The sequence below is a fragment of the Drosophila sulfurigaster genome, chromosome 3, assembly GCF_023558435.1.
Source record: "Drosophila sulfurigaster albostrigata strain 15112-1811.04 chromosome 3, ASM2355843v2, whole genome shotgun sequence".
Classification (NCBI taxonomy): domain Eukaryota; kingdom Metazoa; phylum Arthropoda; class Insecta; order Diptera; family Drosophilidae; genus Drosophila; species Drosophila sulfurigaster.
In genome coordinates this window covers 1,829,381-1,855,267 of record NC_084883.1, presented here as the reverse complement: position 1 = coordinate 1,855,267, position 25,887 = coordinate 1,829,381, and the positions used below count along the sequence as shown (strand labels likewise).

General features: G+C 42.1%; 1 protein-coding gene and 1 long non-coding RNA gene across 6 annotated transcripts in view; one reads left to right on the top strand and one right to left on the bottom strand.

The window, feature by feature from the left end:
• LOC133841513 (nephrin) overlaps window positions 1-25,887 on the top strand; it is a 76,096-nt gene that overhangs the window by 6,828 nt on the left and 43,381 nt on the right. For all 5 annotated transcript variants that reach the window (XM_062274060.1, XM_062274059.1, XM_062274057.1 and 2 more), the window contains exons 2-4: window positions 12,107-12,451; window positions 19,427-19,579; window positions 23,462-23,635. In XM_062274060.1, coding sequence (XP_062130044.1) covers window positions 12,107-12,451; window positions 19,427-19,579; window positions 23,462-23,635 — 672 coding nt within the window. The remainder of the gene's footprint in view (window positions 1-12,106; window positions 12,452-19,426; window positions 19,580-23,461; window positions 23,636-25,887) is intronic.
• Window positions 3,093-7,124, bottom strand: LOC133841514 (uncharacterized). Its single transcript, XR_009894318.1, has 3 exons — window positions 6,596-7,124; window positions 5,280-5,420; window positions 3,093-5,206 (listed from the first exon to the last, which is right to left on the bottom strand). It is a non-coding gene; the product is annotated as an uncharacterized LOC133841514 (long non-coding RNA).

Below are 25,887 nucleotides of genomic sequence, written 5' to 3'. Positions count from 1 at the left end.
TTCATCGTAAATTCCATTGTGACACTAAATAACTGTATTCGATTTTCATTATTGAAACAAGCTTCATTTTCACTTCATTTGTGCATTGACATATAATTAAACATACACAATTTGAAGCATATATTACGAATTTGTTTAGGTCTAAAAAAGTAGTAAGCGTCGAACTGAATCTAAAAAGAAATCATTTTTCATTATTAAAACATATACCACAATTTACCATATATGTATTTGTTTATGTATCAAACTCAGAAAATAAATTGAAAAAACATTGCGATTTTTGGTTTATAATTTTCTTATTTGTTTTATGGTTATAAATTTGTTTGCACTAGAAAGTGATGCATTTGTTTGGGACTAAGAGAAGTGATAGGCATCTATCAAAATTTGAAACCAGTTCTTAGAAAATTAAATAGACCAACATTTGTCATCATTCAAACAAATATTCATTTCAACAAGTTTATTTTCTTCTAAATAAAAATTGCGAAGACAAATTCATTTTGGGGTTAAGCTTACCATTTTGTTAAATGATAATGAAGTACTCACACCTTTCAATTTCTTTTTGATATATCATTAAATTTCGTTTACAGATTATTTGAAACTTTAAATTTCGATAGTTTGCTCTGCTTCGTGACTCACGTGCAATGTGTCCAGCTCTAGTTCCAAATGCCTTGTGCAACATGTGTTCTCATGCGTGAGTGTTTGTGTGTGAGTGTGTTTTTATGTGGATGTATGAGTTAGGGGCGTCTCTGCATATTTTATGCAGATTCGATAAGTTTACAGCACAACAATAATAACTACAACAACAAACGAGAGCAAGCTCAGGCAAATGGAGTCGAGTTGTTTATGTTGTTGTTGTTCATATTGGAAATTAATATTTGATCAGCATGGCAAACATGCGATTTGTGAGTTACACGAGTTACATGTTGCGCGTGGCAAGTCGAAGTTACGTTTTATAGTTGCTGCAGCTGCCGGCAACATGAATCGCTTATGATCGCAGCCCTAATTGTTGTCTTTGTTTTTTTCTTTTTGTTTTTTGATTGTACCTCACAAAAAAAAAGCTGTGTGACGCGTGTTGAACCGGTTAGCAGCTGCCGCTTTGCCTCATGCCGCTTACCGGTTGCCAGTTGCCAGTTGACTGTTGCTGCCACTTGGCACTTGGCACTAGCAACTTGCTTTGCGACAGCTGCAGCGCCCAAGTCTGTCTCTGTCAGTGGCTCATCTAGAGAAACCGCATCTTCTGGACAGCTTATCGCTGCATCGTGTGAACTTTGAGCGATTCTGCCTCCTCATTCCGTCGTCTTTGTTGCGTGCCACGCTTTGTGCCACGCTTCAGTAAACACGACTCGACTCGACTCAACTCGTCTCGTCTCGTCTCATGCGAGTCAGTTGCACACCTTTTACACGACCTGTCCTTCTCAGCACTGTTTATTCCCTAACCGTGCCCCCCTCTCCTCTGCCTTGTCCTGTATGCTGTCCAGTTGACGTGTGGTTCCGCTTCGCCGACTTGCCGGTGACCCCATCACTCGACTGGACTGGACTGAACTGGACTGGGGGCATGTGTGAAAATCAGTGACGCGGCATTTGCTGGGAACTGGAACTGGGATAACCTTAGCGTGGCTTCCAACGTCGCTTCGCTTCACTTTTAATTGCGACAGAGAAAGAAAAATTCGTTTTTCCTCAGCAACAATTGCTGGGAACTTGAAACAACAGCAACAGCTCTGCTCTGCTCAGCCCGCCCACAATTCTTCTCCCATCGCATTGAATTTCACACAACTTGACATGCTTCATTGGGCAGCTGGACAACAACACCCGCTCTAACTGGCATCTCCAATCCCATCCACAATCTCATATCCATTCCCAGCGTCATCGTCATCTTCATCCGCCATGCTTCTCGCATTGTCGTTCGATTGCGCAAACATTATTTGTGTGCACAGATTTTTGCCTCATTCCAAACCCAAATCCGAGCCCAAACCCAAACCCAAAACTCAGACTCAATACCAATTCCAATAGCAATCCCAGTCGCAATTCTGGTAACTTGAGTCCTGTTAACCCTTGCCCGACCAGCAGCATTCAGCAAACGCAGTATTATTCTGCTGACCCGATGGGGTGACTTCCTTTGTCATCTCGCTGTGTGTCTGCATATGTGTGTGTGTCTGTGTGTGTGTCTGGTTGTGTGTATACGTCTCGAGTAATTTGGGCAAACAATGAAAGCACTGGTACTTTAGACGTCGTACACGCGTTTGCAGCTCAAACGGCAATTAAAGCACACAATAAGCTGACAAACACTTGGCAGCTTTCAGCCACAACTGCGAGGCGATGGTGCAAGCTGTATGCTGTATGCCCCAAGCCGCAAGTTGCCGCTGGCTGTCGACTAAAAGCAACAGCGACAGCGACAGCCCGCAGGTGGCATTATTAACAGCCAAAATTTTAGACGCTTTGCATTATATTGACAAACAAGCGCAGCGATAACGACGGTACTATTAATAATTCATAATTTATTCATACCATTCTTGTAACATTAAATGCAAAAGGTTCTGACAACGTGATTACAAGAAGTTTTAAGACCTCTGCCGAGCAGAGTAAACACAAATTAATGAGACTATTTCAATAGTTTTCAATGCAAAACATTTTTATTCACGATTTGTTTCTTTGGTATCAGCTTAGAAACTATTCATATAATATTTGGAAGGGAATCTTTATTTATGCTGCATCTTTCTCTCTTGGATACCATATTTCAGTTAAGCTATCACAAACTACAAGTTATGGCTTAAAAATTATTGTCAAACTTAACTTAAGTTCATAATTAAAATATAAATTATTTTAAATATTTAAATTTCAAACTAAAAATAAAATTTACTTGTTGAGTACAAAATTGATGTATTATAAACAAATACCAATATTAGAAATAAACTCTAAGTCTTCTAAAAATATCATCTTTAATGAGCATTAATAAATTTACTGATACGGAATTCGAGTTGCTAGAATTTGATATTGCGTGTATCATATCAATATTTAACACTTCAAGGTAGAATGCCAATTAATTTCTCCGTATCTCTTTGTCTATCTAATTGATTGCCTATGAAGGGAATTCCTATGCGAATGAATCGACGATGATACCTATCCATATTTTATCATCGGCTAGCAAAGACCACTTCCCACATACTTTTCCAGAGGGAATGTTTTTCAATGACTCTTTCGCTGCTTTCTATCTCTCCCTTTTGCTGTGTTCCTTTATTTTCCTTTAGCAGTCGATTCCAGCTGAAAGTTCACATACCTCAACTTTGGCTGACACGCCCCATATCTGTACTCATAATTTTCCCAATTTTTTTTTCTGCTCTGCTGTGGCAAGTGCAACTAGTCTTTTGCTGCTGATGTTGCTGCTGTTGCAACTGTCGCAGAGGTTGCCACTGCTTCAATTTTCAAAATATTTAAGAGGCAAGCTGGCAACAAAAAAAATATACTGCCAATCTGAAGAGTTGCCCGAATACCGAACACAGAATACAGAATACAGAGAATGGAATACGGAATGCCGTTGGCGGTCAGTCGTAAGGCGAAAGTGAGACTGGTGGAGAAAGAGGGGACTCAGGAGAGATGGAGTGGAGACGACAGGCGAAACCACTGTCAAGTGTATGAATATTCGAGAATAAAATTTGCGTCTGTTAATGGCATCAGTTTCGCAATAGCCATATCAGCTATTTCGACCAAATTCTTGAGTGGCCTGGCTGCCTGACGTCCTGACTGCTGACTGCTGGTGAGGGGGCGGCGGTGCCACGCCCACTGTCAGCTACTGTTGTCGCACGCACCACTTTCACTCCGGCCGGAAATTGCTGCATCAGCGTATAGAAATTTTTGGTTTATGCCCAAGCACACACATACACACACAGTCCGAAGAGAGACACACACAAACACAAGAGTATGTGCCTACCTCAGGCTCTGAGCTGACTGCTACTGCCGCACCGTCGTCCCACCACTCCACCTCCCCACCGCTGACCTCAGCAAAGTGGCTGCCACACATGATATTAGCCATGTTGGCTTACTTTGCTTTGGATATTTCCGCCTTCCACTTTGCTGCCCATGACTCCCTTCCTATCCCTGTTTCCCCCTCTTTGTGTGTGTGTGAGGCTTTCAAATATGAAATTTATTCAAGTCACTCTGGTTTAATGTTTGGAAATGGACAGCAAATAACTTTGAAAGCGTTACAATAACAACAGCAACAACTGAGCACTGAAAAGCCCTATTGCATTCGCCTGAATTGAGAATTTAAGTTGAAATTGAAGTTCGGCTTTCGCTACACAATAATGAAGATGGAGATAAACATGAAGATGAGAATGAAAATGAAGATGAAGATGAAGATGATAATGATGACAAGTTCTTTTGCCCAGGCGGACGCAACCTTTTTCAGCTGATGAGTTTATTGTGCAGAAATTGCTGAGCAGGGGGACTGGGGAGTGGGTGAGAGAGGGGTGACAGTCTACACCTATGTGGCTAGTTTGCAATTATGGTAATTTGTGTGTGGTAGTGTGTGTGCCCTTAATATGTATCAGGCAAAGACTCGATAGTCACTGCGATATTTGCGCTCCTCAATTTCGATTTAACCGAAATGATTTTTTAAAGATAATATTACGAAGGCCCATAAAAGAGAAAGATGGAGAGATGGAGAAAGTGAGGGAGGAGGGAAGGGGAACTCTCAACTCGACTCGACTCTCAACCCACTTCCAATTATCCAGTTTTCAATCTCGGGGAGAACCCCAGAAGGTCTTTGTGGAAAGGCCCACCCACTGGAGACATTGGCGCATAAATTGATTGGATGATGTCGCTTTTTATGTCGTTTGTCCCTCTATATCCTGTCTCTCCGTCTGTCTTGTATTTGTTGTTGTTGTTTTTGCTTTTGTTCTTGTTCTTATTGCCGATTCCCTTTTTCAGTTTCAGTTATTTTTTTTCTTGTGCCATCTTCTTTCGTGATTTTCGTGTCCTTATTTTGTGAATTTCATAAGCGTATGCGATGCGTAGCATGTGTTATAAATAAATCAAGCATACTGGGAGCAATCTTTCAGATGGTTGTCGTTGAAACAGCTTTCGATATCTCCGCTAGGCGGCAGACCGCTGTGTTTTGTGTGTGCGGAGATACATTGGCATTTCATTTAAATGCCGTCGAGTGCTAGGCATTTGTCCAACTCCCTTCGCAGCGTATCAGCGATCAGCAATTCCTCTAAAAAAAAAAACATATGCATTAAGAGCATAACTTTTGTTGGTAGTATTTGGCGCTTGTTGCGTGTACTAACCAAATTATTTTCCTGGCGGAACATATCTTCAAATCACTCAAAAACAATGGCCTACTTTTTCCCACAATTGTACAAAAGTCAAACAAAAGGAAAAAAGGGGACTTGCCCCTATTTTAATGCGACCAGCTAATTGAGGGGCATCTGTGCATGAATATGTATGTATGTGAGTAAACGAATATGAGTGCGAGTGCGATTGCGATTATGTGTACTTGCTGTTTGACAGGTCGTTGTCAGAGCGGTGGCAAAAAACTATTCATAAACTGAGAGTGCTCTAAAAGGTCTTCAACACGATGACCACTTTAATCAAATGCAACACTGACAACATCCCACTTTGAATCGCCATTGAAAAATATTCCACGCTTGCTTCAAATGGCTTTTGTTTTTGATTCAAACTACTCAGAATAAAACATTATTATAATTTCTCTTAATAACCGTTCTTTGGAAATGTTCATTTTAATAAATAAGAACGTTTTTAAGCGATGTGTATAATTTTCTTTTATGGAAAACTAGTACAGCTCTAATTTTAGCATAAATACTCAGATATTTTACATAAAATGTAATGTTTTTGTAATTCGCATAATATTATGCGAACTCTGCGATATTTTTAGCTTTGGAAATTAAACATTTAATATTTTTGTTGGATGGAACGAAAGGTGGCTGATTTAAAATATTATAATTATGAATTGCATATTTTGAATAATGTAATTTCGGACAGGAAAGTATAAATTTGTAAGAATTACATCTTACATTGAATAGAATAATTGTTGTAGAAGTTTTTGCAGTGCTTCATTGTGAAATATGCTGTGAGATAAGAGATATATCTTTTGAATAGCAACAAAACATTGCAGTATTATTCTTAATATATAATAGATTAATATAGCGAAAAAATACTTAAGGCTATATTTAGTATATTGCCATACTAATATATTCAAAATTCTAGTTTGTCAACCAAAGCAACTCATTAAAATATTTTTTTAAAAATCTACAATTTTCGCTAGCAAGGCTATACAACCCCTCTACCCTACAGGTAACAGGTATAAGGTATAACAATTGTTATACAAATTATTAATAATTTGTAATTTGAAAATCTTGTGATGCAAATAAACATCTTATTAAGAGCTAATTGAGCATTATTTGTCGCCATGAAAATTCAATTTTTATGCTTTGCTTATTGAACTTTTCGGCATTACCAGCAATGTGCAAGAATTTTAAAAGGCTAAAAAGAAGGAGGTAGGAGTAAAATGCGTCGTACCGCAAAATATTCGTAGTTAATTCATAAATAAAATTGTTGTTGCAGCATTTTAAGCGTGAGTTACCTTGTTGCCTGCCACACTTTGCAGCTCTTCTAGTCCAATAAAAAAACGGGAAACCATGGGTAAATTGCGCTTGGCAAGTTGCGGCAAACCTCGGTCTCCTTATGCTGTGTCCTTCGGTTACACCGCTAATAATGTTGTCGGTGATTATGGCACGACTCCTTTTGCGGTATTTCTCCTAATGCTGATGGAAATAATGCGGGTAATATGCCGGCCCTAGGCAGCTTCTTTTGTTGAAACTGCAACTGCAACTGCAATTGCAACAGCGCTGCCATTGTGAATCATTGTTTTACTTAAACTTCATACACTGCTAGTTATGGATATTTCTGCCACAAGCTGAATGAAACTATAGCTTGCGGTACCTCTTGGGCATTTCGCGATAGTTTTCAATTCGCCACAATAGTTAGCGAATTGTTTATCCTGTAGCCACCAAGGGGCCCAAAGGCGTATTTAGTGTGTGGCAACTAATTCAATACATGTTATTTAAATGTCTAAAGTTTCTTTTTAATTATGTGAATCAAATCGGTTGGATTTCAAACCATTGTTCCTTTATTTTTTCGACAATTCTGACAACTCAGTCAAACATTCTAAGTTAACAATATTTGTTCTATGGATAAGGATTGATACACTTTCCTATTATATGTAGGTATAAATTTAACCTATTTTGCATTCCTAATAAAAGTAACTAAACACATTGATAATTGTTTAACATTTTTATTTTATTGCAAAATAATAAATAATATTTGTCCAATGCACCGGGATTGATAAATTTCCTCATTGTGAGATAAAATTCATTTCTGCCTTCGTATAGGAGTAACTATTAGTTAGATTATTGCTGTCAAACAAATAAAAGCCAATACATTTAATAGCTGAAAAAACAGCTTCGATACGTCTAATTTACTTCAAACTTTTCTTTTATTAGGGTAGAAGTGTATATTTTTAATATAAAACTATTTCAATATACCAAATATAAACATTGCTATATCTTATTATATTAATTTGGTTTATTTTTTGAATTTGCTTTCATTGAAAATGGGAAACGAGTATCGTATAGTCAATCACACTCGACTGTAGCTTCCTGACTTGCTTAGGTAATACGATTTTTGTTTAACACGACAAGAATTTGTAGAGATAATGCGAGAGTTTTGTGATGTTCTTAAACTATCTATTGAATCATTTATGTGGCAACTATATTTCATTAAGTGCCAAGATATTCTATAAACTGAGCAGAGCAGCGTCAGCCTTGGGATGGGGTTGTGTAGTGCCGCAATGTTTATACATAGTTTCCAGATGGCAGAAGCCAAAACAAATGGGCACAGGAGTCAAACAGTTTGCGGAGCAGCCAATAAAGTGCAGCTTCTGCTGCACGTACGCGTCTGAAGCGTACTGGAGGTGCTGCTATGTTGCAGAATTGCATGCACCATTAGCCGAAAAGGTCGCGCATCTATTGTTATATTGCAGTCGCAGGAGGAGAAGCACAAAGCAGCAGATGGGAGACAGAAGGCGTCGCAGAAGGGGATGTAGCGCAATTGGACACACAATATTTTATAACGAAATTTGTCGAGCAGCAGAGTTGCATGCAAAGCACGTTGCCGCTGACAGCGAGGCGTGGTCCCAAGCCATAGTCTTGGTCCTTGGGCGTGCCGCAAGACAAGACTGGCAGCTGGCTGCTGGCAGTTGGCTGTGTGCAAAGCAAAGGTGGCGCGGTGGCTCAGACTGCGGCCCCGATTGACGTCGCATACATGCCAAACGAAGCTGGATCAGCATCCGGCAACTGCGACAATAAGCTGCAGCCCAGCCTATTTTGGCAGCTTACGTGGCAGCCACGCCCAGATTGGCCAAAAATCTTCAGCAACTCGATTCTCGATTCTCTGTCACTAAATATGAAGATGAAGCAGCAGCAGCAGCAGCAGCAGAAGCAGCAAGCAGGCCGTAAAAAAAGAACGCGCACGATTTGGCAGTGTGAAAATCATAATCGTCAAATTAACGCGCGTCCTGTCGCAGGAGCAAAATTTCGCAGGACTCAAATTGGTGCTTGACGGCAAAATGCGGGTGTTGGGTACAAATACTACGTGAGCATTTAAAGCAAAAGCGAATAAAACTTAAGTGCTGCCATGTGTGAGTGTGTGTGGAAGAGATTGGACGCCAGCTGGGCAAGAAAGGGAGCGGGAAGGGGAAGGGAATCTGTCGCTCCACCCTCCAAGGCCACTCTCAGGTGTCACTCGATCCTTGGGCCTACGCTAAGCGCCGGGACGACCCTCGTTAAAGCAATCTGCACAAGGCTGAAAGGGCTGCTTAATCAGCGGAGGCCATGACAGATAACTGGCTGGGCGGGAGCAGGAATCATCATCGTTTGACTGCGTCAGCATCAGCGTCATAAAGGGTATAAGCAATGGGTGCGTCCTCTTCACACATACGTCACTGGGCTAGTTCTCCGGCTGAGCAGTTAGGCAGCTCATCAGCTCGCTGCCATCCTTCTGCGTTCCCAGTTTCAGCCAGAAGCGGTTGAGGCCATCAAATTTCAGTCATAACAATAACACTGATAGTCCCGCTCGTAAAATAAAACCCTTTTTGCCCACTGCCGCAATGTTGGAGCACTGTGGCCGGGATTTGTGTGCGGATGTTTGCTCTGAGTGCACACACACACACACACACACACACACTCATACACATGTGTGCGTGCGTGTGTGCTTGAATGTTGTTTCCACTTCCAGCTCTGAAAACAATCAAGTCCGCGACACGACACGACACGACACGAAAAACAACGCAGAGCAACACACAGGACACTGAAATTCGACAATGGCACTTGGGCACTTGGGAACTGTGACGAGAGGTCGTAGCTTAGGTTAGCCTCCCTTCCTCCCCCTCAACTTCTTCCTTAAGCTTTACTTCGAGCACTGGGGGCGCGGTCAAAAGGCGACGCCTAAAGCATTTAAATCCTTTTCGCACTTTGCCATCTCGCTGTGTCGCGTTGTCTCCGCTTGTTGCTTGTGTTTTTTTTTCCCCCCTCCATCTACTATTTCCGGCCGCAATTCGTGTGCCACACGTATATGACATACGAACTATATGTGTGTGTGAGTGTGAGTGTGGGTGAACTCCTCGTCATGCTTCAATTTCAGTGTTATGGTGACAGCTCTCGAATGTCTGTGAGTGCCTAATACACCCATCGCATGTGCCAGAAAATGGGTTTCCCTTCAAGCCGTAAAATAGGAATTTACTTTATTAAAATTTTTCGCTTGAAAAATATGAGACAACAACAATGGCAATGAAGACGCCGACAAAACAACAAGCTACGCAAATTTGTTGAAAAACCAGTCACACGCACACACACCCATACACACACACACACATCCTCTAGGGGCATGGCCTGGTTTGCCAATGATGCGCCCATCATGAACGAGGTAAAAAATTTACTCAACTATGAACTCTCTCGCACCAAAGCCAAAGCCAAAGTCGAACAGAAACCAACAGCCCACAACCCTCTGAGTATGAGTAAGAGTGTGTGTATGTGTGTGGATGTGGGTGTGCGTGGCTGTGTCCGTGTGTGTGTGTCTGTGAAATAGGCTCGAATTTGCGTAGAGCGTGCGTCGACAGGGCAAAGGTTATGGCCGCGCCTGCTGCTGGCAAGGGTTCCCGAGACACAGAGCTCGCGCTCCTGCGTTTGACAGTTTCATCCAGATAAGTAGAGGGACCAGGGGGGTAGTGGCTGGTGGGTTGGGGTGGAGGTTGGGGCTGGGGTTGGGTAACGGGGAGCGAGACTAGGCAGCTGAAAATTTATATAAATTGACAGTAATGCTGGCTGCTGCCTGACTGCTTGCCTGCCTGCCTGCCTGCGAATTGTGCCCCGAGAACAATAACAACAACTTCTATGCTAAATTGCGCGACAACGACAAGCTTGGATGGAGTAGGGGAATGGGGGGGTTCAGTTGGATTGGGGTTCAACTGGATCGTATCACATTCTTCGCCAAATTATGTACGAAAAAGGAAAATAATGAAATCGTAAAGAGTTGGCCTAACCCGACGATCCTAGTGTCGCTCTTAAATTGAGCCTCCCCCAATCCCATTTTCAATCCCCATCCTGTCCCCCTTCCCACCTAAATTCCTGCCAGATTTATGCATGTATACGAGTGTATTGTATTTAAAATTCATTTCTCTGCCGTTTTCCTTGCTCTCTCAGACATCATGTGTATGCAAATAGTGGCCATATTAATCATTTGCCCCAGGACACAAGGCATATTTGCTTTTCGCCTGCGGTCTGCTTTTTTTAAATTTGATCATTTTTTTTATATTTTTGTTTTCGCGTATGCTAGAAAAATGAAATGGAATTTTATCTAGCACTCTAAAATTCCCCCTTTCGTTGTGGTATTTAAAACTGCATTTCGGCGTTTATAAATAAACAGCTACTCCTCCAACTCCGACTCTGATTCCTGATCCAGCACTTTTCGGCCATATGCACGCATCCTGCGACTCCTCCCGCTACCCAGATCCAGTTTGAAATTTATGAAAGCACCGCAGCACGAATAAAGTGCACTGAACAGAGCCTGGGAACGGGAAGGGAAGCGGGAACGGGATCAGGACTCGGCGCAGTGGCAGTGGCACTAAAACAACTGTAGCTGCCTGATGGCCGCGTTAAATGCTTTTGTTGATTCTGGGCTCGGCTCCGGGCAGCGGCATCGTCGTTTTGTTGTTCCTCTTTTTTACACAATTTAATAGTTTTGACGGAGGTGGAGGTGGAGGTGGAGAGACTGGAGACTGGCAAAGAAATAAACTGCCGGCGACTCTGACTGCAGTCTGCAATAAGTCTTGGCAAACAGTCGCTGGACCACGCCCACAATTGGCTTTTGTGCGATGACGGCACAACGGCAACGTTTTTTGTTTGTGCCGGGAAAAATGTGTTTGTTTTTCATTAAAAAACTTTTCATTTTGAACGGTCAAAGTTCGGCTCCAACTCGAGCAACTCCAGCTCTATGCCTAGGCTCCAATTGCAGAGCTATGCGGCAGCTTAGTGGCGAGACAAGACTGTGCAACACTGGCGGTGGCATCTACTGTTTTATTGCGGTCAGGATTTGCTATTTAGGGGCTTGCCATGCGGCGGCTCCATTGTCTCATTGTGCCACTCCAGGCATAAGACAGAGACGGAGCCGGAGAAGCAGAGGCAGCAGCAGCAGCAGGCGTCATTTCATTGTTTTTCCTCTGGGCTGGGTAAATACACATTTCATAATTCAGTGCTGTTAAAAGCTGCGCGACCATTGAAAGTCACGTTTCTAATAGAAATGAGGCCAACTTCGCAGCAGCAGTAAATCCCCGCAGCACATCAATGAAATGAAGCTGCCAAAGAGACGGCATGCGCTGCCAAAGACAACAGACGACAAACGACTGACGACAAACGGCTGACGACAAACGACAGACGACTGCCGACTGACGACAAAGAACAAACGACAAAGGACAAAAGGATATGCAGCACAATTAATCAACCATTTTGCTAACGATCTCTCCATCTATTTCTCTTTGCAGTTGTCGCATTACTCCTGCTGCCCGCATCGGTCCATGGCCAGCAGCAAAAGTTTCGCACCACTCCGCACGATCTGCAAGTGCTCGAAGGAGCCGAGGCCATGATGCGCTGCGAGGTGGCCAACGTAGCTGGTGCCGTGCAGTGGACAAAGGATGGCTTTGCTCTCGGCTTCTCCGCTGTTATACCCGGCTTTCCACGCTACTCAGTGCTGGGAGATCGACGACAGGGCGTCTACAATCTGCGCATCTCGAATGCCTCCACGCACGACGATGCCGAGTATCAGTGCCAGGTGGGGCCAGCCCGCCTCAACTCAGCGATTCGTGCCAATGCCAAGCTGACTGTCATATGTAAGTACACAGTGCAAAAATAAATAATACTCCATTTAAACTAAACACTCCGAAAAATACTCATGGTAACCACAATTCTTGCCTGCATTAATGTGTTCGTATAGAATTTACGCATATTTGTAAGCAAAGACTAATTTATGTTAAATTCCATTCCACACATTAAGAGAACTTACATATTATTTAAGAAATAATTGTAAATCGAAAAAAAAGGGCTCCAACTTTTGGTTGCTTTGGATTATTTTGTATTTCATAGTATATCGATATACCAAATATAGCCTTTGCAATATTTCAGTACTTTTTCATTGTATTGTCTTGACATATTTTACGAATAATACTCCACCGTCTGGCATTTATTGAAAATGAGTATCGAGCACACTCGACTGTAGCTTTCTTACTTTTTTCGTTAGTTTTTCGAGACGCCGAATTTAAATGTACTTTCCATTGATATAATAGAATTTCCTTCCATTTTTATTATTCACATGTCTTATTTATTTATTTTTGATTTATTTCAATTATCACATGAAGCTAGTAATTTGATTAACTAAATATTATTATCAAAAAGTCTGGATGAATTCAAGACATTGGCCGACTTTAACATTATCTCATTCTTGATTCATGAATGTTGCTCGAAATCTGTGGTAGAAATGATGAGTACACTATACAAGTAACCATTATAATCGCTAGCTATAGGATATTATAACATTGTTTTTTTCTGAGTGTTGTCACAATCACACACACATGCTGTGTGTGGGTGTCAAGCTAACAAATGCGGCGCATGTATTCGGGGTCGAGTTTGCGCTGCTTGCAGCATCAATTAATTCAAGTAATAAATACAATTTGTCCCGCCGCTGTCCGCTCACCGCATTCACCACTTGCAGCTCTCCTCGCGTCTTGTTGGTTTCCTCCTCATTGCACCTACAGAAGCTGCACTTGCATATTTAAATTGAGGGAGAGAGTGAGTGTCATGCGGGTGGCCAGAATGCTGGCTGGCTGGCTGGTTGCTTGGTTGACAGTCTTCCTTGGTTGCTGCTTGTCGCTGCCAACATTTATTGTCAGCAATTTGCAAAGCAACAGCAATTGGAACAACAGCAGCGAGGAAAGCAGCAAAAGCAGCATCAACAATGTGCGAGCTGAGCTGAATTTAGCGCAGTTTATTGCTCCAAGGAGTCGGAGTCGGAGTTGGAGTCGGAGCTGACACTGCCAGGACTAAGCCAGAAGGAGTGGCAGAAGAAGAGCGCAGCGTGAAGGGGAATTTCAGCATTTTCAAACTGAAGCGAAATGAATTTATTTTTGTTTTTAGTGTTGCTCTTACGAGTCTGCCTCGCTCCCTCTCTCGCTCTTTCTCTCTTTTTCTCTGTGTGTCATTGCATTGTTATTCCTGCTGTGGAGTAATGACTTTGAATGTGTGGGTACTCCTGTTGCTGCTGCTTTTCCAGCTCTATCTGCTGTTGCTGTTGCTGTAGTTGTCGTTGTTGTTGTTGTTGTTGTTGTTGCTGTTGTAATCACTCAAGAAATTGCGCTACATTTGATGACAGCGATTTTCATTTCCTTTGCCTTGTTTGGCTGTCGTCTATGCGAGACTTTCCACAACTAGACCCACTTCTTTGACGGTCCATGGCAACGACAACGACGAGAGAACGTCTTGCCCAAGGCAAACACACTCACACACACATGTTTATATATATAAATATATTTTTATATATAAAAGTATATATGTATGTGTATGTGTGTGTATATATGCGCATGCCTAATGACGTTTGTTTAGTTAATTACGCGCCATGAGCTGTGACAATGATGATGTGTGCCGAGGAGCCTTAGAAAAACTCAAAGAACGAAAGCTTCACGGTGCGTGCCCCTGTGTGTGTGTGTGTGTGTGTGTGTGTGTTGCTTGGATTCATATAAGCTCGTTAGTTATTGCTGATTTTGTTGTTGCCGCCGCCGCCGCCGCTGCTGCTGCTTCTGCTGAGGCAAAAGGTCGCATGCCGGCGCCTCTGTCTGCTCCTTCGTCAGCCGCCATGAAGAAATGTTTGTCATAATTGTCGGTACTTGTGAGTCCTCGTTGCGCGTTCCCCAACAACAGTCCTTCTGCCCCTCTAGCATCGCATCACACCCACTGCACATATGTATTCACTGTGAATGTGAATGTGGATGAGGATGAGGATGAGGACGGGGTCTGTGCGTGTCTGGTTCTCTTTGTTTTGTAATGGAATCTACTATGTTTCACTGAATGACTGAAATGTGTAGCCAAGTATGTACATATGTAGCATACATATTCCTCAAGTATGTAGCTATGTTACTAAGAGCATCTATATGTATGTGCGAGTGTGCGAGTGTGTGGGTGTGTGTGTTTGTGTGTGTGCCCCATAGGCATCCATGGGAACACGTGCGACATTATTGCAGCAATTAGCCTCGGCAAAATGTAGACAAATGTGTAATAATTCAATTAAGTTCAAGTTACAATTATTTGATTTATTTATTAAGCTAATTTTTCGCATTGGCTTCCTCGTCTTCGACGATATTGATTAATGCTCGTATTCAGAAGAGGAATTCCCTTTGTTATGTCACTTCGCTGTCAGTAAACCGAATTCCTTACAACACCTCCTCGGTTGCCCGGCAATATGGAGAGAGAAACCAGAGCTGCTGTAATCTCAGTTATTGTTTTGTTGCGAACAATTAAAACGATAGCAATTTTAATGGAAGTTTTCGGAGCGAGAAATGTCATTTGAATATGTGAAATAATAAAAAATTCATCAGCTTTAACTACTGCATTTATTTGACATCTGCATTCGACTTTATTTTAGGTTAGCTTTTAAAAATACAAAGCATTCCATTATTGATTGTTTAATGTTTTCGATATAAGTGCAAACAAATTTCAAAGTCATGCACTCTTTTCACAAATCTCAATTGTCTCGTCTGGCAACTGCCTCCCTTGGTAACTGCTAATCAAACAGACTTGCTCGTAATTGTCTCCTTTAACCTTTGGGCCTCACAAGTTGGCAAAAGAAATTGCGGAAAAAGTGGTAGGCAAAGCGTTTGAGTGGCATTTGTGCTTGGATGAATTTTCATTTAATCAATTCTACAATCTATGTATCTCTCAATCTAGCTCTCTGCTGCCTTTCTTTTAATCTTGTGTCTCTGTCTGTGGTATCTTTCTCTAATTAAAATGGCATATGCAACGCAACCAAACGCAACGCAACGCAACGAAACGAAACGCAGAACAAACCTAATGAACAAACCTTTGTCGTTCGCAAATTTAATTTGAAACACTCGAAACGAGGCAGCTGCAAAGTTCTTCAGCAACTAATTTCAACGAACGCTGTCCGCTTAGCTGAAAACTTTCATGGACCCAACTGCACGCCCACACAAATACATACACACACATACACACACAGACTCTCAGATACACAGACACACGTGAGAGCGCAATTAGATTATAAGTTGGCACAGTAAAGAACTTTTGCACACAAAAGTCCACGTGCAAATTTATGGAAATTTAGAAAATGTTCGCATGCCATTAATTTTTAAAAACGCAACCAAAAACACATATGCCGCAAGGCGAGCAAGGTCCAAAAGTTTTTGCAGTCAAAGCGTAGGGACCCAGACCCGGACCCGGACCCAGACCCGGACCCGGACTGAGACTGGCATCGGTAACTGAACCTGGGCACCAGTTTCAGCTCCAGCTCGAGCACAGCACAATGGAATTCAAGGCATGCACGGCGCAAAAAAAAATACAAAAAAAAAATGTAAAATGGAGAAAAATCCAGAGCTGCCTTTATAAATTTTGAATACAAAGCAGCATTGAAAAATTTAAAGAAAAATAAGAGGGTTGGATTTCTTCTTTTTTTTTGCTTTTCCTTTTTTTGTGGAGCTGCTTTTTTGTGTTATGCAATGGCCGGCTGCAGTCGTGAAACTGAAAGCGGAAGGCAGGGGGAAATCGCAGCTTCCTCTGGCCACAGAGAAGAATGGCTGCCAATAAACGCACTGTATTGATTTTGAAATGGTCAAGAATTTGCCGCATTTCCGCTCATTTCGTCGGAAAAATTGTGCTGTAATTGCAGTGCAAATGATCAAAGTTTTGCTCAAGCTGAGTTTACATTGCTGCGAACACTTGAATAATGGCAAAGCATTTGTTTTCTGACCTTAAAGTCACAGCAGCTACATCAAGCATCCGCACTCTGGGAGCCCATGTCAGAGATGTAAGTAATTTTGAGTATGATTGGGACACTGAGAGCGAATTCAGCTTCAACTCCGTGTCCGACTCCAACTCCAACACCGACACCAACTTCATATACAGCCTTGTAGACTCCCCACGAAATTCCTCGCAAGAAGCGAAAAAGTTGACGTCAAATGGAAAAATTGCCAATTCTTGCTTTTTTCTTATCCTCAACACAAAAAAAGAAGGAAAATGAAGGAGGAAAAAAGAATGAATGTGGGTGGTAGGGGATGTAGTGGAGAAAATAAAGAAAGAGTGGAGAAATATTTCAACGCATAAAACTTTTATGAGGCGTACTATTAGTGGGTTAGCGGGGCTGAGCTTCAGCTCCGCCTGAATTCATGGCAAATTGCACTTTATACACCCTTTCCTACCACCTCTACCTCTACCTCGACCCGAGCTTGAAGCGGGAGCAGGAGCGGGAGCTGGAGCAGCCTCCAACAATGGCTGCATAAATTATTTGCAGCCAGGCAACGCGTGGGTCTTTGCAACGCCCCCGATTCCAGTCCCAATCGCAATCCGAGTCGCAACCTGGCAGCAGAGCAACTGCATAAAATTTAATCAACGAAACGCTGCCAGAGAGTAATGCTCGTATGTTTCAGATTTCAGAGTAGGGGCAACTTGCTGCTGACCCTGTAGCTACCTGCCACATGCAAACTGCAATTCCAGTTGCAACTACACAACTAGTACATCTGTAACAACTAAGTTCGCTCTTGATCGCATATAGCGCCAATTGTGTCGACGACGACGACGACGACTTCGACGACGACAGCTTTCGCATTCTTCTGGCGTCTGGGCTGTGCGTCGACGATGTGCCTCGCACATGTCAATAATCAAATACAATTTGCATACCAATCAACAATGACACACACACTCACGTACTTGCCCCAGGAGTTGCAAGCGCCCCTTGTTACACATATCAAACTGCATTTTCCATCGACTTTGTGCAAGGAAAAAAATCATGAAATATACATCCAACTGCATGTTGGCTTTTTTTAAACAAAAAACAAAATCGAACCGAGTTCTCGCTGCTGCTACAATATTCCAAATATTATGCATTTCCAATGCAACACTCTCGCATCTCGCGTCTCGCTTCGCTTCCCCTTTCGCCCCCTTTTGCGCGACTTTCCGTTGCGCCAACAACGTTCCTCGGGGCATCCTGCCGACACCAATTTGTTGTCGCTGCAACTGACAAGACATGCGACATGGTTAGCTTTAGTTTACTGCATTTTCGCTTTATTGTTCGTTTTAATTGTAGTTGTCGCAACAGTTTTCCATGCAATTAAAGTGTTTCTCTCCGTAGCGGAATTTATGTAGCCTGCTTTTAGGGGCAAACACAAAAATTACTTATGCGCCTCGTGAAACTAAAATACGCTTCGATGCAGCGATGAAGGTGGCTCCTTATTAGAGGCAATTGGATGCCAAAGGGCCTCATCAGGCTTTCAACGCATACTTGCATATTTTGTATGTTTATATGTATGAGAGGGTCGCACCTTGTGTGTGTTTTTGTTGACGCGCTGCGAGATTGCGGATGTGTGTGTGACTGTGCGTCGCGGGATTTTGTGTTTATGTATTTGATTTATGCATAATAATTTAATGCGCCCAGAGCTATGCAAATAAAATTCACAAACAACGCGACAGCTTCGAGGCATCAGGGCAGCTGAGCATCATCGTCATCATCCAGGCATCCAAGCAGAGCAACGCTAAGGCTAAAGCTATCAATGGGCCACGGGCGCGGTCGGTGTTGATTTCATTTGGTGGCAACAAAAGCAATTACCTTGACGCAGTGGCTCATGCGGCACACGGGGCTGTCTCTTCATCAGCAGCTCGTTCCCTGCATAAGAGTGTATACATAAAATGCGACTGTGTGTGTGAGGTACCTGCCTCATACAGCGTTGCACGACATTAAGCATTCATTTTGCATGCAACAACTACAGCAGCTCGACAGCAGCAGCAACAGCAACAGCAGCAGGCAACATATGTTGCATGTCAAATGCACTTCCACCCACTTCTTCTTCTTCTTCCACAAACATTTATGCGGCGCGAGTATTGCGAGTATTTTCTGTGTGTTCTCTGCCACACAACAGTTGCCGCAAGACGCAGCCAGCAATGGCTGCCTACTCCTTCAGGTGGCATTAAAATAATGCACACGTGCACTTAACTTTATCCACGATTGTTTGTTTGTTTGTTTGCTTGCTTGCTTGCGTTTGTGTTTGTTTTTGAGTTTGTATTTGCTGCCGCTGCTGCTGCTGCTGCTTCGGCTGCTGCTGTTGCTGCTACATTTTCTGTGACGTTGCATCGCCCCTTATTGTTTGGCTGCCATAACCGAGCACATTAACGTGGCCAGGATGAGGTGAGGGGATGGAGAGGAGGAGGGGGAAGCACGCCAGCAGACGGTGGCCTGCAGGCGCTGCATGCCAGCCAATGCTTTGGCGGCCATTCAACCTGCGACTGTCGCCTCACACAACACACACAAACACACTCTCGAGAGAGAGAGAACAATGTCGCCACGCCCACCAGCTGGCCAACATGCTGCATTGTCGCATAATGAGCCGCATGCCGCTTTCTATTGTTGTTATTATTGTTGTTGTTGTTTTCGTTGTTTTCGTTGTTGCTGTTGCAGTCGTTGGCTCGCCTATTGTTTTGTTGCAGCCCGTTTCGAACATTTGTAGTAACTGTTGTTCTACACGTCTCTAATCTATCTCAGTCACACTCATGCTCACGTTCTCTCTCTCTCTCTCTCTCTTTCTCTCTGCTTACAGCGCCACCTGCATCGATCGAGATCAAAGGATACAGCCACAACTCCAAGGTGGAGGTGCGCGAAAACCAGGACTTAACACTCAAGTGCATTGTGGCCAACGCCAAGCCCGAGGCACAAATTGTTTGGTACCGCGGCAACGTCGAATACAAGCCAGGTCAGTCACAAGAAATATGTCTTTATTGTATTAGTAAGCTATTCACACACAATCTGTGCTGATATACAAGTTTTGTGCTTAAATAAATGTATTAATTACAAACTAGCGAAGCTAGCGAAATGTATTTAACTTAAATTAAGTTGATTAGAAACTAATGAAATTATTGTCTCTGCATTTTAATTATGTTAAGTTGATATCTTAGTTAGAAACTATATATCTATGTATTTGAATTTAATTAAATTAATTCTATGTTATTGTTATCTTATTATCTTTTTAGTATAAGTCATAAAACCTATAGCGAACAATGCTAGTCTAATTAAGTATATATTAGTAATATACAGCTCAAGTTGATATCTTATTTTATATAATTATAGTTTCCTTCAAATACGTCTTATTTAAAACATTACTAAACTTTCCTCATTGATTCTATTCATTTGCGCTGCTAGTGAAGTGTCTAGAATAATTTCTAGTTAATCAAATTAACTTCTTTATTTTCGCATCGTCTGTTTAGTATTTACCAATTATTTTGAGACTACGTCTCTTTCATTTTCCCATTTGAGAAATGTGTTTGATAGATTTCCGGAATTCATTTTCATAAACTTGGAGCAAATGGGAAAAGTGCGACTCAATACAGAATATAGAATGTACTAATGTAATGGATGGCAAGCGCAATCAACATCAAGCCCCCACACACATACACACGCACACACAACACGCATCCATATACACATTTATAGACACACACTCACATACACACACACACAGCTCGTGACAAGTGTCACAACACTAAGCCATCAAATTTAATGTCCACTTACACAGAAACCTTCAGCCAGCAGCCTCAACCCCATATTCTCTCCGACACAACGCATGTGTCTTCTAATGGCTCCTGGGTTCGTTCCTCGCCAGCGTTGTATCGACCGTCAACCGTCGACCGTCGACCGTGGACCGCGGCTGTAGCTGATCCACTCTGGCCCAAAAACAAAAAAAGTGTAAATGGGTTTCTGGCTGTAGCAATAAGATGAGCAAAGGACGGGGGGAACGAGCGAGCCCTTTGACTGTCAACCAGTTGGCCAGAGGCACACATATGAGACGGGATGGGAGGAGCGATGACAGAAAGGAAAGAAAACGATGGGGAGGGAAATAGAGAAGGGAACGAGGAGGCTGAGGCGGGTGCCGCCCGTCGACTTTCTGCTTGATGACGGTGCTTAAATAATAATTTTATACTCTAACAAAACGTTCTCCGTCAACTGGCAAAGTCGATGCCCCAACCGCATCCCTCGTCCTTGTCCTTGTCCTCTCCTTGTCTTGCCTTGGCTTTGCCCAAACCCATATCTTTTTTGGAAAAGTCCTTGTTTGTGCCTTGTCATTCTGTTGGCCAAATTGGAAAACGCTACCGTTGGACGTTTTAGAAAATATGGAAAAATGCAAATGTAAATGCTGGCCAGGATGCCCAGGACATGGCCATCATGACCATGGTCATGGATAGCAACCAAACATGGTTAAGGGGCCAAAAAGAGAGCGACAGCATCACACGGCGCTTAGACGCCTTCACGACATTTAATTTTCATAATGATTATGATATGCAATATTCGTGAGTGAGTGTGTGTGTGTATGTGTGCTTGTGAGTGGGTGTATATGAGTGTATGTGTGTTAGTGTGTATCCCTGGTCGACTGGGAGTGTCATTTGGCGGCTAACGAAATCATTTTAACACAACTGGCGCGTTAAAAATGCTTAAAATGTGAAACGAACGCACAGCAACAACAACAACTACATGCTGCAGCAATGATGATGGAAATTTTTGGGCGAAAAAAAACACAAAGCAAGCGAGCGAGCGAGCGAAAAATGGAAAAACAAAATAAGAAAATTCGCAAAACGGCGTAAAATGTTGGAAAATCCGCAAGGAAATGTGGGCAAGACCAAAGAAGGACGCTCTGGACGCTGCATGATGAATTATGTTTACGACGCAATATGTTGCGGCTGGACTGCCGGCGGGGGCATGAATTCTACAGCGCCTTCTGACTCCCCCTTCGCACCAAAAAAAGAAGAGAGTTTACGACAATGGGGCAAGCCAGGATCTACAGACTGCTGTGGTATCATCATTTGCAAGCTGTGAGTCAGTCGCTTCTGACACTGACTCCACTAACTGTGTTTGCGGTGGCTCTTTGAGGAGGGTGAGGAGGGGTGCAGCTGTCAGTGCGAGTATGTGGCGGTCGCGTAAATGACGGTTAATGCCAGTTCAAGGCATAGCGTGGAGCAACTTGGTCATTATCCTTGGTGACATGCTGAATATATCGCAAAATATTCGCTCCTTTTGACTCGATAGTTTGGGCAACATTTTAAAACCAGGAGAAGCAGGGAATGAGCGCTGTCGAGGCAGCTGGGGCATGAATGATAAAAGAGATGCGAGACGAGATGAGATGAGAGAATCTCTTCAAATGCTGCAGTGCTGAGCAACGAGAATTACGGGAATAACGAGAGCAACGACAACGCAGCCATTGACAATTTATGACTCAAAATTATGTCACAAAATGTTGTTGGTGTTGTTTTTGTTGTTGTTGGCAAATATTACACAAAATATGCGCCTACAAATGAATTCCACGGGTCGTGGCATGAATAAGAGAGACCAGACAGACAGCTGGGGGAAGCAAAGAAGGGCGGGTTGGGGCGGGGCGGTGCGCGACAAAACTTCATAAAATATGCGTTAAACTTTATGACAACGACTTAGGGTGCGACAAGAAACAGGGGCATGGGAAGGGGAAGGGGAAGGAGGAGTTGCACGTACGCGAAAATGGCGTGCAAATTTTGCAATGTCAAACCAAAGAGACAGAGAGAGGGAAACACCCTCTCCACTCCACTCTAACAAACACACACACACACACACATACATATATTCACTAGCGAGGATACACCCGCCATTTTAATTTTCTTTGTGTGGAACTCGACTGAGTGCTGTTGATGTTTTGTTGTTGTTATTATGATAAATCGCAGACATTTAACGCAGCGTACAAGAATTTATAACACACACAACACGCACAGATACACACGCACACACATGCACAGCTGCACTTTTTGGTAGTTCGCTTGTTGCTCCATTATTTATGGCCATAGTTCAACGAATGTACATGAACTTGTATTTGTATTCGTTGCGTCTGCTGCAAGCAGTAAAAGCGTTATCTATATCTATCTATATCTATATCTATATCTATATCTATATCTATATCTATATCTATATCTATATCTATATCTATATCTATATCTATATCTATATCTATATCTATATCTATATCTATATCTATATCTATATCTATATCTATATCTATATCTATATCTATATCTATATCTATATCTATATCTATATCTATATCTATATCTATATCTATATCTATATCTATATCTATATCTATATCTATATCTATATCTATATCTATATCTATATCTATATCTATATCTATATCTATATCTATATCTATATCTATATCTATATCTATATCTATATCTATATCTATATCTATATCTATATCTATATCTATATCTATATCTATATCTATATCTATATCTATATCTATATCTATATCTATATCTATATCTATATCTATATCTATATCTATATATATCTATATCTATATCTATATCTATATCTATATCTATATCTATATCTATATCTATATCTATATCTATATCTATATCTATATCTATATCTATATCTATATCTATATCTATATCTATATCTATATCTATATCTATATCTATATCTATATCTATATCTATATCTATATCTATATCTATATCTATATCTATATCTATATCTATATCTATATCTATATCTATATCTATATCTATATCGATATCTATATCTATATCTATATCTTTATCTATTCCAGAAAAACGGGATGATAAGGTGGAGGAGACGACGCCTAAGAGGTTCACGACCACGTCCAGTCTGAAGTTGAAGCCTGGTGCTGATGATGACTACACGGAATACACGTGCCAGGCGAAACACAAGGCGCTCTCGCCGGATATGCCGATGCGTGCCACAGTTCAACTGTCCGTGTTGTGTGAGTAAAGCTTTGGATTCCGTTAGAAGTTGTAATCCACAATTGAATGCCTTGTCAAATATATGCGTACTGCAAAATGCCAAATGGCGACCTCATTAGCCCACGCAAATGGCCAAGTTTGCAATACAATTGAAATGCTACCCGCGCTCTTAGTTCGCCCGTCGAGTGCCCACCTTGCTCTCAGCGAGCATTTGGCTCCGGTGCAGCTGGCGTTCCACCTCCTCATCTCTGATATTTGTGACCCACAAAACACGGCAAAAGCGGCCACCAGTTTACCAGGAATGGCCACAGCCGTTGGCCGTTGGTTGTTGGGTCGTGGGGCGTTGAGTGTTCTGGTCTCCATGGCCATCGTGGACGTCGTGGCCGCTAATTGCGCAATTGGCGCGCGTATTAATTAGTTTTTAAATTCTAATGCGCTGCCCAGCTGCCACACGCATCAGAGGACCATGTGGCAGGGGCGCGTCGGACAGAGGCATGAGGCACGAGGCATGTGGCATGAGTGTGACTCGGGCACAGGAATCAGAACCACTGAGCCGCATTTTGCGAATTTCAAACTCCAGTTATTGATTGCTCGAAATGGCTGCGGCTCTCTCTCTTATTTTGTCCTATTCTCTCTCCCTCTCTGTCCCTCTCTCTCGTTCTGCTGATTTGTCCACCTGTCCGCTTAGTCCTGGCGCACACACATTACGTGCTCCATATTCAAATTAATTATGTTTGTTATTTATGCATAGGCTAGCCGCTCCTGCTGCTGTTTCCTGCGTCAACCTGGGCTACGCCTGCTGCTGCTGTTGTTGTTGCTGTTGCTGTTGCTGCTGCTGCTGGCCACAAGGCAGCTATTGGCATTGGCAATACCACCAGCACTATTGCCATTAGCATTTTGTGCTCTTTTGCCAACGCCCAACGTACGTTGACATAATAGATTTAATTGCCAAAGCACCACAAAGTGCTACCTTCTACGCTTTACACTTTTTCTCTATACCTCTGATCGATGGCATAGTTCAACTTTTTGTGGCAGCACACAAATTCTAATGTTTTAGATTAGATATAGATACACTAAATACAGCAGAATACAGAGTCTTGCTAGATAACTGCTTCAATATACTTCTTTAAAGATTTTATAAAAATTGCGAATTTACAAAATTGTATGCAAAACAATGTTGTATTTAAAATCGTAAGCTCGAATTCTTTGTTTTCAAATATTTAAAATATATAATTCTAATTGGATGTACTCGTATTGCAGTTGTTTAAGATAATATCTACTGTATTTATCTTTAAATAAGGATACACACTAATTATTTTATTCGTGTGCTTTTGAGTTTCTAGCAGACTTTATTGCAAGTCTCATTAAATCTCAAGTTAAGCAAACTTAACAAATTAAGTTACATATATTCACTATTCATAGCACACTCTTAAATTGTGGTGCAAGTATTTGCGTGTTCTCAAACGTATGTTGTGTGCATAGTTAGTCAAACTTGTGTATATACGTACCTACCACTCCAACATCCACTTGCACTCACACTCCCACTACCACATCAACTCCAACACCTGCATCACTCTCGTGTATATGCAGGCGTACATACTCGCATTCAGTGGACTTTGGCAGAGACCGGGCCGCTTAATTATGCACCTATTATGGTTCACTCTCATACACACACACACACACACACACACACACTCTGGCATCAGAATCGAGGCAACCCGACACCCTTGGCGTCCTGTCATTTGCAAGCAGCAAGCTGCCGTGGAGTTATCGCCTGCATGGCAATGGAATAAATATAGGCAGCCGATACCCCTGAAATATTTTAAGTGATTTTAATTTAATTTTGTGCCACTTCGTTATATTCTGGCTTTGCATACCTGCGGCGTAATTTTACAATTCGTTCTGCCTTCCTTTCCAGTCTGTATCTACTCCCATATATAGGGACATATGTGCGCCTATTTTAAGGGTAGCCATTAGGTTGCTTGTTCGGCTGTCAATTTAAATGCAATTATTGAAATTATTACAATTAAGCTGCACGTACTACGTTGCGTATACGCAACAATTTGAGCGTAAAAGAATTGAACAAGTGTTTTGCATTACCAAAATAAATTTCAATTAACAGAATTTGGAGCATGTATTTGGAGAATGTAGAGCTAAATAAATAGTCAATAATAAAGTGGAGCTTATAGAGAAGTCAATAGATATTAGCATTGTTTTTTTTATTTCAATTGACCTTTGTCTTTTCTTCTTGACCCGTTAGGACAACTTAACT